The sequence below is a fragment of the Myxine glutinosa genome, chromosome 2, assembly GCF_964187855.1.
Source record: "Myxine glutinosa chromosome 2, kmMyxGlut1.1, whole genome shotgun sequence".
In the NCBI taxonomy this organism is placed as follows: domain Eukaryota; kingdom Metazoa; phylum Chordata; class Myxini; order Myxiniformes; family Myxinidae; genus Myxine; species Myxine glutinosa.
In genome coordinates this window covers 192485422-192498430 of record NC_136262.1, presented here as the reverse complement: position 1 = coordinate 192498430, position 13009 = coordinate 192485422, and the positions used below count along the sequence as shown (strand labels likewise).

The 13009-nt window shown below is 42.2% G+C and overlaps 1 protein-coding gene across 1 annotated transcript in view; it reads left to right on the top strand.

Moving 5' to 3' along the window:
• Window positions 1-890: 890 nt before the first annotated feature.
• The window catches only part of SMC2 (structural maintenance of chromosomes 2), a 75938-nt gene continuing 63819 nt past the window's right edge, over window positions 891-13009 (top strand). The window contains exon 1 of the mRNA XM_068097486.2: window positions 891-1138. Within this exon, the coding sequence (XP_067953587.2) occupies window positions 971-1138 (168 nt within the window). The 5' untranslated portion in view covers window positions 891-970. The remainder of the gene's footprint in view (window positions 1139-13009) is intronic.

The following is a 13009-nucleotide window of genomic DNA, read 5'->3' as shown; positions in this document are numbered from 1 at the left end:
CTGAACACACCCCGGCTAACAAGCTGCTTGGTAACTGAACATACACCGGCGAACAAGCTGATTGGTAACTGAACATGCCGGCTAACGAGCTGCTTGATAACCGAACACACAAACTGATTGGTAACTGAACACAGTTCCATGTTGGTGTGGTTCGCTGAGGGGCGTTTCGCGCTGTCTTTGTTTCTAATTTCTGCTGTTGCATATTATGTACAGTGTACTGTATTCTACTATATATGTATATACAATATATATTTATTTGTATTTTAATAAACGGTAAGAAATGTCGGCCCACAGTTTGAATAGGCGCCCGCGGAACTACGTAACTTCCGGTTAGTGCACCCTTCGCGACAGGTCACGTGATTAGATACGTTGAAAACAAACCACAAAAGGGCACGTGTTACATCTTACTTCCGGTAGTCTCGCCCTCACCTTATTTTCTTGAATAAAGTTATTTTTCATCACAACATGGTTCGTCTTCCTCCCGTCACATATCTTCACAAAGTACGTGTTAGAATTCAAAAAAATAAGAAATAGGTTTTCATCACCTAGGCCTAATTTCCACCCACATTATCTTAGAGAAGGTATTAAAATATTGGTTGAGTCTAATTGTATCACCAATAACCCACAAAAAATGCACATTTTAATCTCGTTCAGCATTTTAATTTGCCACAAATAAGACTTTGTCATTGTAACGACGACGGTAATTGCGGACGGTGTATAAACATCATCTCCTTCAACTTTGTGGTAACTATGTTTTCATACTTAAGAATCCAAATATATGAATTAAATGCAAATAGTGTCGTTGGAATATGAAATACAATTTCTTAAATATTAATGAGGCGATGAAAGTTCGTGGCAGCATAAAAACCGAAGCCGACGCGTTTCCGGGTGTTTGTTTAAGCGGGAAACGTGACGGAGTCGATTCAGTTTGTGTGGTGATTAAGAACGAGCTGTGAGTTTTGGGGTTACTATGTACATCAAATCCATAGTCGTCGATGGATTCAAATCGTATGCACAGCGCACGGAGATCGGCGCGTTTGATCCCTTTTTCAACGCTATAACCGGCTTGAATGGCAGTGGGAAGTCTAACATTCTGGATTCCATCTGTTTCGTGTTGGGCATCAGCAACCTGTCTCAGGTACATTCTCTGGAATATTTACCTGTCCTGCTGTCCGCACGGAATGTTTTTATGTTCTTGTATATTCCATATGTTGTGTCGATGATGTTATTGACAAGGAGGCCTTTAATTGGTAAGCAGGGAATATTTGAATCACATTTTGAAAAATATGATTGACCTGTACATGTGTAGCACTAAGTTTTCACTTGTGTACGACCTCTTGAAAAACATTAGACCGTGATGACTGATCTGAGCAAACCAAGATGATAAACTCTCACAGGTCTAAGATTGATGGTTCAGCAAAGGCAACAACTCTTAAGTGGAGGTGTGTGTGACATTTCGGCATTCTAAATCTCGAGTTGCAGATTTGCGTACATTGTGAAAAGTCTCTAAAAAAACAATAGCTGAAATCATTACTTTAGTCATTGATCACCGAAAGCCATGCAAAGATTGTGAAAACTATGTATTGCTCTTTGCCATGAGACCAAGATGTGTGTGGCTGTACAATATAAACTAGAAAAAGGTCAATCAGATTTTGAAAACCCTCACCAGGATGTATTTTCAGTGGTTTTTACGGCTTTTGTGTTAAAACAAATATATGGGGTCCGAACCACGTGACTGATGACGTCATTTTTTTTTTCTAAACTAATTTATTCCTTGATTATGCTCAAGAAATTTAATCTTGATCGGATGAAGTTTTGTACTTGTCCAATTATGACGTCATAATGGAGGCACCTATGACATCATCATTACCATATTTTATTCCCCATGGAGAGTTCTTTACAATGAGCCATGTCTCAATTTTTTATATTCAGCACTTTCGGAGATGTAGAGGTGCAAAGTTTTTCGGTTTTTACAAGATGGCGGCCGAACCACATGACCTATGATGTCATAATTATCATTAAAAACTTATACAGGTGCATGTGCACCGATGGTGAAAATTTTCCTGTCAATCGGAGCAACGGTTGCAGAGAAAATTGTAGTTATTCTATGCGGACAAACAGACAGACAGACTGACTCAAATGCAATACCCTCTCGTCTGGCGAAGGTAATAACTATGTACCGTGGTCCTCAGGCCATGCATTTTCACACTCCCATGCCGAGACCCCCTCTCCGCGACACCTATGCCATGCCCTCCCCCCCCCCCCCCCCCCTCTGCCGAGACCCCCCTCGCTGAGGCTCAACATGGCCTACAGTCTCCTGTATATGTTGCGAATCAACTTTTTTTTTTTTAAGGGTTAAAGCAATCGAAACATTGTGACGACGCAAATCGTACATCTTCATCTGAAGACCAATGCACATGGTAAATGTTGTCCAAAAGATACACATGCACCTTGGCCCTAAAACCAAAATGTACAAGGTGTCCACAAATACAAGGTGTACCAACCGAGAATGAAGGTGTGGAGGTTGAAAGAGGTGACAGTAAGGGAGGCATTAAAAGAGAGGCTGATTAGGGTAGAGGATGATGTGGTTGAGCTTGAACGTGGTTGGATGTCAATGAAAGATAGTCTATTGGGAGCTGTTGGTGAGGTATGTGGATGGACAAAAGGACCACCGAGGCACTCGGAAACATGGTGGTGGGATGATGAAGTTGGAAAGAGGATTGACGAGAAGAGGAAGAAGTTCAAGGAGTGCAGAAGGCGAAGAGTACGGGAGCAGAAAAAGCAGAGCATGAAAGTTTTCAGGCAGCCAAGAAGGCTGCAAAGAAAGAGGTAGCAAAGGCGCAGGAGGCATGTTCGGAGAATGCTTGGATTCGGAAGAGGGTCCGAGAGCGGTATTCAGGATTGCAAAGCAGATAGCGAAAGAGAGGTGTGATGTGATGGGGGTGAGTTGCTTGAAGGATGAAGTGGGACAAATCGTTGTGGACCCAGATGGAATTAAAGGAAGATGGAAAAGATATATGGAAATGCTGTTGAATACAGAGAATGAATGGGATGGCAACATCGAGAGTAACCCAGTTTTAGGACCGGCAGAGAAGATAACTGAGAAGGAAGTTGAGGAAGCGATAAAAGCAATGAAGGGTAGAAAAGCGAGAGGGCCGACGGGAGTTGTGGGAGATATGTTGAAGGCAGCAGGAAGTTGGGGTGTGAAGAGAATGACAGAGATCTGTAATCTGGTGGTGAAAGAAGGCCGCATTCCAGTGGATTGGGAACTGAGTACCCTCGTCCCTCTATACAAGGGGAAAGGTGACCCTCTGGAGTGTGGCTCGTACCGAGCGATAAAGTTATTGGAGCATGGAATGCAGGTATTGGAAAGGGTGTTGGAGAGGAGCATAAGGAAGAAGGTGAAGATCGACGAAATGCAGTTTGGATTTATGCCAGGAAGAGGAACGACAGACGTGCTCTTTATTGTGAGGCAGTTGCAGGAGAAGTGCATGGAGAAGAGGAAGAAGTTGTTTCTTGGGTTTGTTGATCTGGAGAAAGCATTCGATAGGGTTCCACGCGAAGTATTGACATGGGCAATGAGGAAGTTAGGAGTGGAGGAATGGTTACTCAGAGTAGTGATGGCAATGTACAAAAGAGCACGCACAGCTGTAAGGACGAAGGACGGGAACAGTGGTGAGTTTGAGGTGAAGGTGGGAGTGCATAACGGGTCGGTACTAAGTCCACTACTATTTGTAGCTGTGATGGAGGTGCTGGCTCAGAACGTATAGGAGGGTTTACCGTGGGAGTTGTTGTATGCAGATGATCTGGTGTTGATTGCGGAAAGAATGGATGGACTGAAGGAAAAGATGAACAAGTGGAAGGAATGCATGGAGACAAAAGGTCTGAAGGTGAATATCGGAAAGACGAAGGTGATGGCAAGTGGTAAAGCATGTGGTGAGGTGGAAAGAACTGGGAAGTGGCCCTGTGATGTGTGCAGGAAGGGTTTCGGAGTGAACTCCATTCAATGTACAATGTGCGCTGAGTGGGTTCATCAAAAATGTAGTGGTCTGAGAGGGTCATTAACCAGTGTGGCAGCTACATTCAAATGTAAGGTGTGCACAGAGGGAGCTGCAGATGGAGGAAATGTTGAGTTGGATCTTGGAGACGGCGTGAAGCTGGAAGGTGTGAAAACATTTTGCTGCCTCGGAGACATGCTGAATGGAGAAGGTGGATCAGACTCGGCAACGGTTGCTCGAGTGAGATGTGCATGGGAGAAGTTTCGGGAACTGAGTGGCGTGCTGATGAGGAGGGGAGTGTCGTTGAAGCTGAAGGGAAAGGTTTATGCTGCATGTGTGAGAAGTGTTATGATTTATGGGAGCGAGACATGGGTAATGAACGTAGAGCAGCAACGAAGGCTGGAAAGGGTGGAAATGCGAATGGTTTGGTGGATGTGCGGAGTTTCGTTGAGAGAGAGGAAGACAAATGATGAATTGCGAAAGATGATGGGAATAGAGCCTGTGATTGATGCTGTGAAGAGGAACAGGTTGAGATGGTTTGGTCATGTGTTGAGGAAGGATGAAAGTGACTGGTTGAGAAGAGTGATGGAAATGAATGTAGAAGGAAGCAGAGGACGGGGAAGACCGAGAAAGACTTGGCTAAAGATGGTGGAAGAAGAAATGCGGGCAAGGGGGTTAACAAGGAGAGATGCAGAAAATAGGGCAAAATGGAGAAGATTGTCATGGGGACCGCAAGGCTAACCCCACTCTAGCAGGGAAAATGGCCTTAAAATGTATGTTGTTGTTGTTGTTGTTGTCCACAAATGAATTCAAATTGTAATTAAAAAATAATGAAACGAGAGAGTTCATATAACATCTTACCCCGCACAGTCTTGAGAACAACAATGACATGGATGGGGTTTGCGAGCGGCAAATTTGATTGCTTGTGATGATGTAAAATGCAGTAATAATTTGTCCAAGTACTGCCAAACGAAAGGGTTTTGAAACTGGTAAAAGGTGATTTGTGTTTTCCAGTATGCAGGTGTATAATTAAACTGAAATAAAAAATAGATTTTTAAAGTCGTAGAAATATATTTTTTGGAAGTTTACCGCCGTTGATGCAGCGTCTATTACACCACCTTATTTAACATCTTGCATTGGTTTGTGCCTGCTGTTTGTGTCCTTTGATGTCCTTAAAAAGCATTGTTTCATGTTTGGAATGATTTTCAGTTTTGTTTGATTGCCAGACACGCAGACAGACTAAAATAATATTATCACCCCGCTCTGCGCATGAGCGATCAGGCCAAATTCAGAGACAAAGTACTGAAACTACACATTCATTTTCTTTTCGATGAGAGTTCAAAACAAAACATTCAAATTAAATAAAGTTGTTCCTTTTTTTTTTTTTTTTTTTTGGATACAACATGGAGAGTCGTGTAAGAGCTAACATTAATCACAAAAAAAAAAACGTAGACATAAAACAAAATAAAGGAGCAGGAGACAAGATGGGGAGAGAGAGGGAAGCACACAAGTACAACAGTAGAGAACAGGGACATCGGGAGATCTGTGTGTGGGGTCAGGGCTTGGGGGGAGGAGGCATGGGATTAGAGGTATAAAACACATGGACACTGCTAGGACTTCCAGGAAAGAAGTCGGTATTTCAAAAAAGTGGATTTGGGGTGAATTAACGGGGGTAGATAAGATCAAGGTTTTGGATGCGGGAAGATAAGAGATCGTGATGAACAGCTGTTTTTACGATCTGGAGGGATGAGTGGGATTGAAGAGAGTGAGGGAGTTTGTTCCAGAGGCGGGAGAAAAGAGGAATGAAAGAGTGAAGGTGAGCAGAGACTCTTGATATTGGCAGTTTCACCAGAAGAGAGTTGCTGGCAGATCTTGTGCGACCTGTAGGAATATTTGGTGGACACAGCATAGCAGAGCTGGGGGAGAAAGGCCGAAGAGGAGTCGGTAGAAGACAAAGACCACCAACCTGCCTGCAGTGAATGAGTGAAAGGCCCTCACAATCAGCTTCATCGCGGGAGATTCCAATGATCCTGAAAGCTTTGGTTTCAACAGCTTGAGGGTGTGAAGTGTGAGGCCAGAGCACCAGCCCAGAGGGGAGAACAGTATTCCATTGAGCTGCGGATGAAAGCCTTGTAAGTGGTGAGCTCAGGTGTGCCAAGGAAGGACTTCGCATGACGGAGGATGCCCAGTCGGCGACTGGCTTTGGAGGCCAGCTTGGCAATATGCTTTTCCCAGGAAAGATCATGGCAGATAGTGAGTCCCAAAAGCTTGAGTGACAGGACATCTTCGAGAGAATTGTTGAGAAAGTATATGGGAGGGTTGTCCAGTCGGTCTTTTTGGAGACACATCGTGAGAGTGTGAGATTTATCAGGATTGATAGACATGTTCCACTTTTTTTTTTTCTTTTTTTTTTTTTTTTTGTATACAAGATCGAGGCTCGTGAAAGAGCGAACATTAATCACACAGAAAGACAAACAGACACACAAAACAAATAACATCGGGAGCGGTAGATAAGATGGGGAGAGAGGGGGAAGGACACAAACACAACATTTGAGAGCAGGGACCGAGAGACATGGAGACATCGAGAGAACTGTGGGAGGGAGAGGGCTTTGGGGGGAAGGCATGGGAAGGGGTGGGGGGGGTGGGAGAGGTATAAAACATATGGACACTGCCAAGACTTCCAGGAAAGAAGTTGGAATTTCAAACAAGGTGGATCTGGGGTGAATTAGTGGGGGTAGAAAAGATCAAGGTTTTGGATGGGGGAAGATAAGAGATGGTGGTGAACAGCTGTTTTGAAGACCTGGAGGGAGGAGTGTGATTGAAGTGAGTGTGGGAGTTTGTTCCAGAGGCGGGAGAAAAGAGGAATGAAAGAGTGAAGGTGAGCAGAGAGCCGAGATTTCGGCAGTTTAACCATCAGAGGGTGGCTGGCAGATCTTGTGCGACCTGTAGGAATATTTGGGGGACAGAGCACAGAGAGAGCTGGGGGAGCAAGGCCGGAGAAGAGTCGGTAGAAGACAGAAAGACCACCTACCTGCCTGCGGTGAGTGAGTGAAACTTGTTTGACCAGACTGTGATTTTGTCCAGGTCTGCAGAGAGTGAGGAGGCTGCAGACTGCTGATCTGAAGGATGAGGTATGGAGCGGCCGAGAGTGGAGTGATTAGCAAAGAGATCGAGAGGATTTTCCAGAGAGTCGGACAGATCATTGATGAAGACCAGAAAAAGCACAGGGCCCAGAACACTGCCTTGGGGAACTCCAGCCTGAACAGGAAGGGGAGATTAGAGAAACCCATTCAGGGCCACACGTTGACTATGACTAGAGAGGAAGTCCGCAAGCCATGCGTGGAGATTTCCATTTATACCATCGGAGGAGAGTTTGGTGAGCAGAGCGGGGTGCTAGACCGTATTGAAAGCACGTGATATGTCAAGGGAGACGGCTCTGATTTCCTGTTTGGCATTCAGGACCTCCATCTATTGTTGAGACAGCAGAAGCAGCATGCCCAGAGTAGAGTGACATGGTCTGAATCCAAATTGATGATCAGAGATCAAGCCATTGGAGAAGAGGAAGGATTTGATGTCAGATGCGATGATGGATTCCATGACCTTGCTGATGATTGGGAGCAAGCTGATTGGTCTGTCGTTGAAAGGATCTGTTTTTTCACCTTTTTGTGTAAAGCGGTAATTTTTGCTGATTTACAAGATGATGGCAGATGACCTTGAGCAAAAGAGAGGGTGAAGAGTACAGATCGAGGGTGAGATGGAGAGGCAGAGCAGGATTTTAGGATCTGTGGGTTGATGCCATCTGATTTTGGTGTTTTTTGGTGAGCTGATTTAGTGATCCTTGATCCTAAATTGGTGTTTGTAGACAGACAAAGTGAAACAATTGCTTCAAGCTGCTTTTTGCTTTGCATGCGTGGGGTGGAGATACAACGATGCAGTTTGCGAACGACTAAAAAACGTTTTCAACATCCTCGCCACTTGTGCTTGGACGTCTTGCTTCCTTCCTCTGCAGGATGATACCAGTCTCCATGAACTTGTTCTGCCACTCACGATAAGTTTTTCTCAATGGTGGCTGCCTTCCATAGGTCCTCTTGAAGCTTCATTGAACATGTGAAGCCAATTCGGTCTCTATAAACCAGGGGACACACTGCGCTTTTTTTCTTCTTGCTACGCCATTTGCAGTAAATATGACGTGTCACAAGAGGCACCTGCACCCGAAAAGTGAATAATTCTTTCACTTGCAGTAAACCGCATTTCATTCTTTTTTTTTGTTGTTACGGAACATTTGATATTTTGTGGACATCCAGTATGGTCTTGCAAGTGCCACCCGCTGTTACTGCCTTCAAGCATCACCAGCAAGACAACATTGGCTTGCAATGTAGACGTTACAGGGCAACTCGTGTACCATTTGACACAAAACTGCATGCAAGTAACCAGGAAACGGTGAGGAGATGTCTCAGATAGATGTGATTCGTGTACAAACTCTTCCGTGAGCTTCCATCACCGTGGCAAAGAACCAACAAATTGCTTTCCATTCGTACGTTTAACCCAGTGTTCCCTTTTAACGTTTACTAATTGCAAGTTGGCTCCTCTTATGAATCGAGACCGAGGGCCGAGCCCCTGTGTTTTGTTTACTTTCGTGACCCACCTCACATATCAACCTGCATTTATAATATGTTGTTTAAAAATATTAATGAATTCATATCTGAAACTCGTCGAACACAAACCTTGCACATATTTTCAAAATGTGGAAAAAAAAAACACAAAATGTTGACGATATTTTAAATAAATATTGTCCAATCACAGCACGTGTAACATCGGCCATGAGCGGCCGTGAGCGCTAATTAGCCAATTGCGCGATTCATTTCAGACTACATGCAGTACTGACGCAGCTGTCATGGCGACTTGCATGTCATCAGATGCAGCTACGGAAGGTGAAGATTCTGATCTTAATTCTTTGAAGTTTTGCTTCATGCATGGTGTCAATATGCACAGCAGAGTGATTCCATCTTTCAATATTTTTGAATAAGATTTAATATGATTTTTAATAAGTTAACTTTTAATAAATGTTATTTTTTAATAACATTCCAATTAATTTTTTAATAAGAGCTTTGATAACTAGAACTTTTGATAATTAAAATTTCAGTTCATGAAGAATAAAAAAAAAATCACTCGGTTTGATATTAAAACTAGAACGCTACTCAGTAGAGCGCATACTTCCGCCGTGGGTTAAGTTGGAATAGTACGATTTCACAAAGGTTTGAGGGAGTAGTTCAGTGACAAGACAACACAAGACAGACTGCACAGATATATATATATACAGTCATCCCTCGTTTATCGCGGGGGTTACGTTCCAGAACCCCCCGCCCCTGCGATATAGGTGAAAATCCGCGAAGTAGAAACCATATATTAATTTTATTATTTTTATATATTTTAAGCCTTTAAAAACCCTCCCCATACTCTTATAAACCTTTCCCATGCTCTTATAAACCCTTTCTACACTCTTAAACACACTTTTGAGACCCATCCTTACGTATTAGAAAAATATTTGTACGTGTATATCTAGCTGTACAGTATATTTGAAAATACTGTAATAGATACTGGGTAAGTATATCAATAATAGTTTTTACTGTACTGCACAGCAAAGAAGAGCATTACAGCTCTTCTTTAACACCGTGGGATATTTAATGTCCACCAACTAATATCGGCAGATGAGACAACCATTTAATGATGCACCCTGCCTGTGAAAGCCCCTTAGATGACAGTTTATAGCTGGGCCGAGATTCAAACTCCAGTTAAACTATTTAGAAGCGAGTGTGCGTACCTCTCGGCCATCCTGCCGCCCATCTTTATCAGCCAATCTTGCTTATGTATTGCGTGAGAAAAAGAAATGACTTGTACTTCACTACTCGTGTTGGGTGCTTGCAGTACTTGCACTTCGCTACGACTGAACCTCTGCTTAAACACGTGTATGAGAACTGAGCAAGGCGAGATGCTGAATGCTGCGTATGCGGCACAAAGACGCTGTGGTCGCTGAGCCAATCAGCGCCCAGGATACTGAACAGCGTGCTCTGATTGGTCGCGTCTCATCCATCTGCCAATAGTGTGCCGCGTACGAAATCATCTGGGCAAACTAGCGCAAGCAACCCAAGCTTGGTTTTCCATACGCGGGATTCTTTGTCTACTCATTTATAATGCGTATTTTATTTCGATTTACTGTAATATTCTTTTAATATAGGTTTTAATTAATGTGTTATATATTTTTTTATATTATTATTAATTTTTTAGGCTAGAAAATGCTTCTTTTGCCGCAAAAATAATTAAAATCTAAAAAAATTAATATACCTATAGGCCGCAGAATCCCGCGATATAATGAAAAATCCGATATATAATTTTACATATGCTAGCGAGAAAAACCCGCGATGTACCGAAGCCGCGAAAAGTGAAGCGCGATATAGCGAGGGATGACAGTATATAGAAGATAATGTTAAAAAAAAAACAAGGCAATTTCACTTACATTTTCGGATTCAGCGTTCAATTCCATATAGGTGAGTGTATTTTGAGGCATGTGTGACTTCAAATAAAATTGTAAGCCAGGCAAAAACGTTCGTTTCATTCCTTAGGGATACAACATGTAAAACTGGCCCAAACGTGAAAACAAAACTCGCTAATTTTAAGTCGTACAAGCTAATGCGACCACTCATTCTTCTGGGAAGAATCCCGTGCACATGCTTGTCACACTTGTAACTCACCTAAGTCTTTATAAGTTCATCAAATACTGACACCGCGATTGACATTCGCTGAGGTAAATGTTTATATCTCTTCTGAGGTTAAAAAAAAACAAAAACGTTTTAAAGCATTATACGTATCAAACGATACATTTTATGAAACGGGGAAACCTAATACACACTTTGGTGGTTTTAAAATGACAGAATGTCTTTATTTGAAAGAAAAAAAATGAACATTGAAGACGACGCTGCTAACAAAATACACCGCTTTTAACGCAGCACCACGCGTTTAAACTACATTTACAACAAATATGAAAACTATTTTCATATCACAATATTAATTAAAAACACCTCACAGCCATGTGATTTCAAAACACCTCTCCACCATGTCATTTTACACCTCACCACCACATAATTCAAAATACCTCACCACCACATGATTCAAAACTACCACCACATTATTAAAAACACTACACAACCACGGAAACAAAAATTTCAGGGAGTAGTTCAGTGACAACAGACACTGCCCAGATATGTAGATATGTAAATAAATAAATAAACCTGAAAATCGCAGAGCCAGAATTATTATTTGGTCTGGGAAGCCCATGCGAGGTTTCTTCTTCTTCAGCCTCTCACAACCCTGGGTGAATGAATATGCGATCTTTTTTTAAAAAGTTCGAATTTTGCCAAATCTGTTTTATTCGTTTGTTAATATACCTCAGCCATTGACAAATCTGGAATTATAATTTTATTTGAGGTTCAAATTAACCCGGGACATTGTGTCCAACGATGCCTGCAAGTCTGTACATGTGACAAATAAATAATCGTCCACAGTCGTAGACTCTTCTTCTTCACGCAATAACAACTTCCAGCTTCCAGACCGTACATCCAATCATATTCAAATTTTGCACACTTGTTACTCTTCATGACTTCTACTACAGTATGAAGTTTCACGTTGATCAATGAAGTGGTTCAAGAGATATAAATGTTTTTATTATTTGCGTTTAATTAACGATATCTGCCAAACCACGTGGCCGATCGCAAATTCCAAAAGGGCATTTTAGTAGACTGATATGCTGAACAGATTTGTGAAGTTTCCCATCGATTGGATCACAAATGAGGGAGGACCTAGGTTTTAAATGTTTGTGCTTAAAAACGTCATAACTCTGAAACCATGTGATGCATGACGTCATGCTCGCTGACTTTTTTGTTCGTCATGGGTATGCATGACGTCATGCTCGCTGACTTTTTTTGTTCGTCATGGGTATGCGATTTTGCCTGCAAAGTTTGGCCTCGATCTGTTCAGGCGTTTTGGAGAAAATTGGATTTTAGTGTTTTTCACTCAAAACAATATGGTGGCCGAACCACGTGACCTGTGACGTCATAATTACTATTAAAATATTCTGCAGACCGAGTACCTCCTACGGTAAAAAAAATTGCTCTCAATCGGTCCAATTATTGCAGAGAAAATGGTTTTTAAAGGAAAACAGAAAAAAACTTCCTGGATCTGGAATAATTTCTTGAGCTTCACCAAAAACTAATCAATTCTTCCTTATCCCAAGTGCAATCATCCCACCATCCCACCATCTTTCATCCAAATCCGCTCCGAACTTTTCCAGATATCTTGTTCACAAACACACAAGCGCACACACACACACACACACACGGACACGATCGAATGCATTACTCCCTGGCGGGAGTAATTAGAATGGCCATCTTCTGGTAAAAAAATTATTGGATCATTTCGTGTGTGTGTGTGTGTGTGTGTGTGTGTGTGTGTGTGTGTGTGTGTGTGTGTGTGTGTGTGTGTGTGTGTGTGTGTGTGTGTGTGTGTGTGTGTGTGTGTGTGTCCGACCTCGATCACCCACACTCCTGGACAGTTTCCCCATCTCTACATACTTTATATTTAGAAATCCCATTCAGTTATACACAGCTATATAATAATGGACACAAGATGGCGCTATGGGTTTTGTGAATTAGCATAATTAATTAACGTGCAACATTTTGTACCGACGAGTTATGAATTCTTTACAAGTGATTTTTAAACTAAATACATGCGAAATTTCAACTAGATACCAGCGGTGGGTCACGAAAGTTAAAAGGAAAAAAAATAAAATAAAACATATTTTGCTTCGGCCCACAGTCTAACCGGGTTCACTGGATTTTGTATAATATCCCCTATTTATGGGACAAACGTACGGCTTATTATGTTATCTATATCTAAATAGCCGAACTGTTTGGACTATGTATTAGTAAATTGGTGGGCGGCCCATTGAGTGAGTGCTT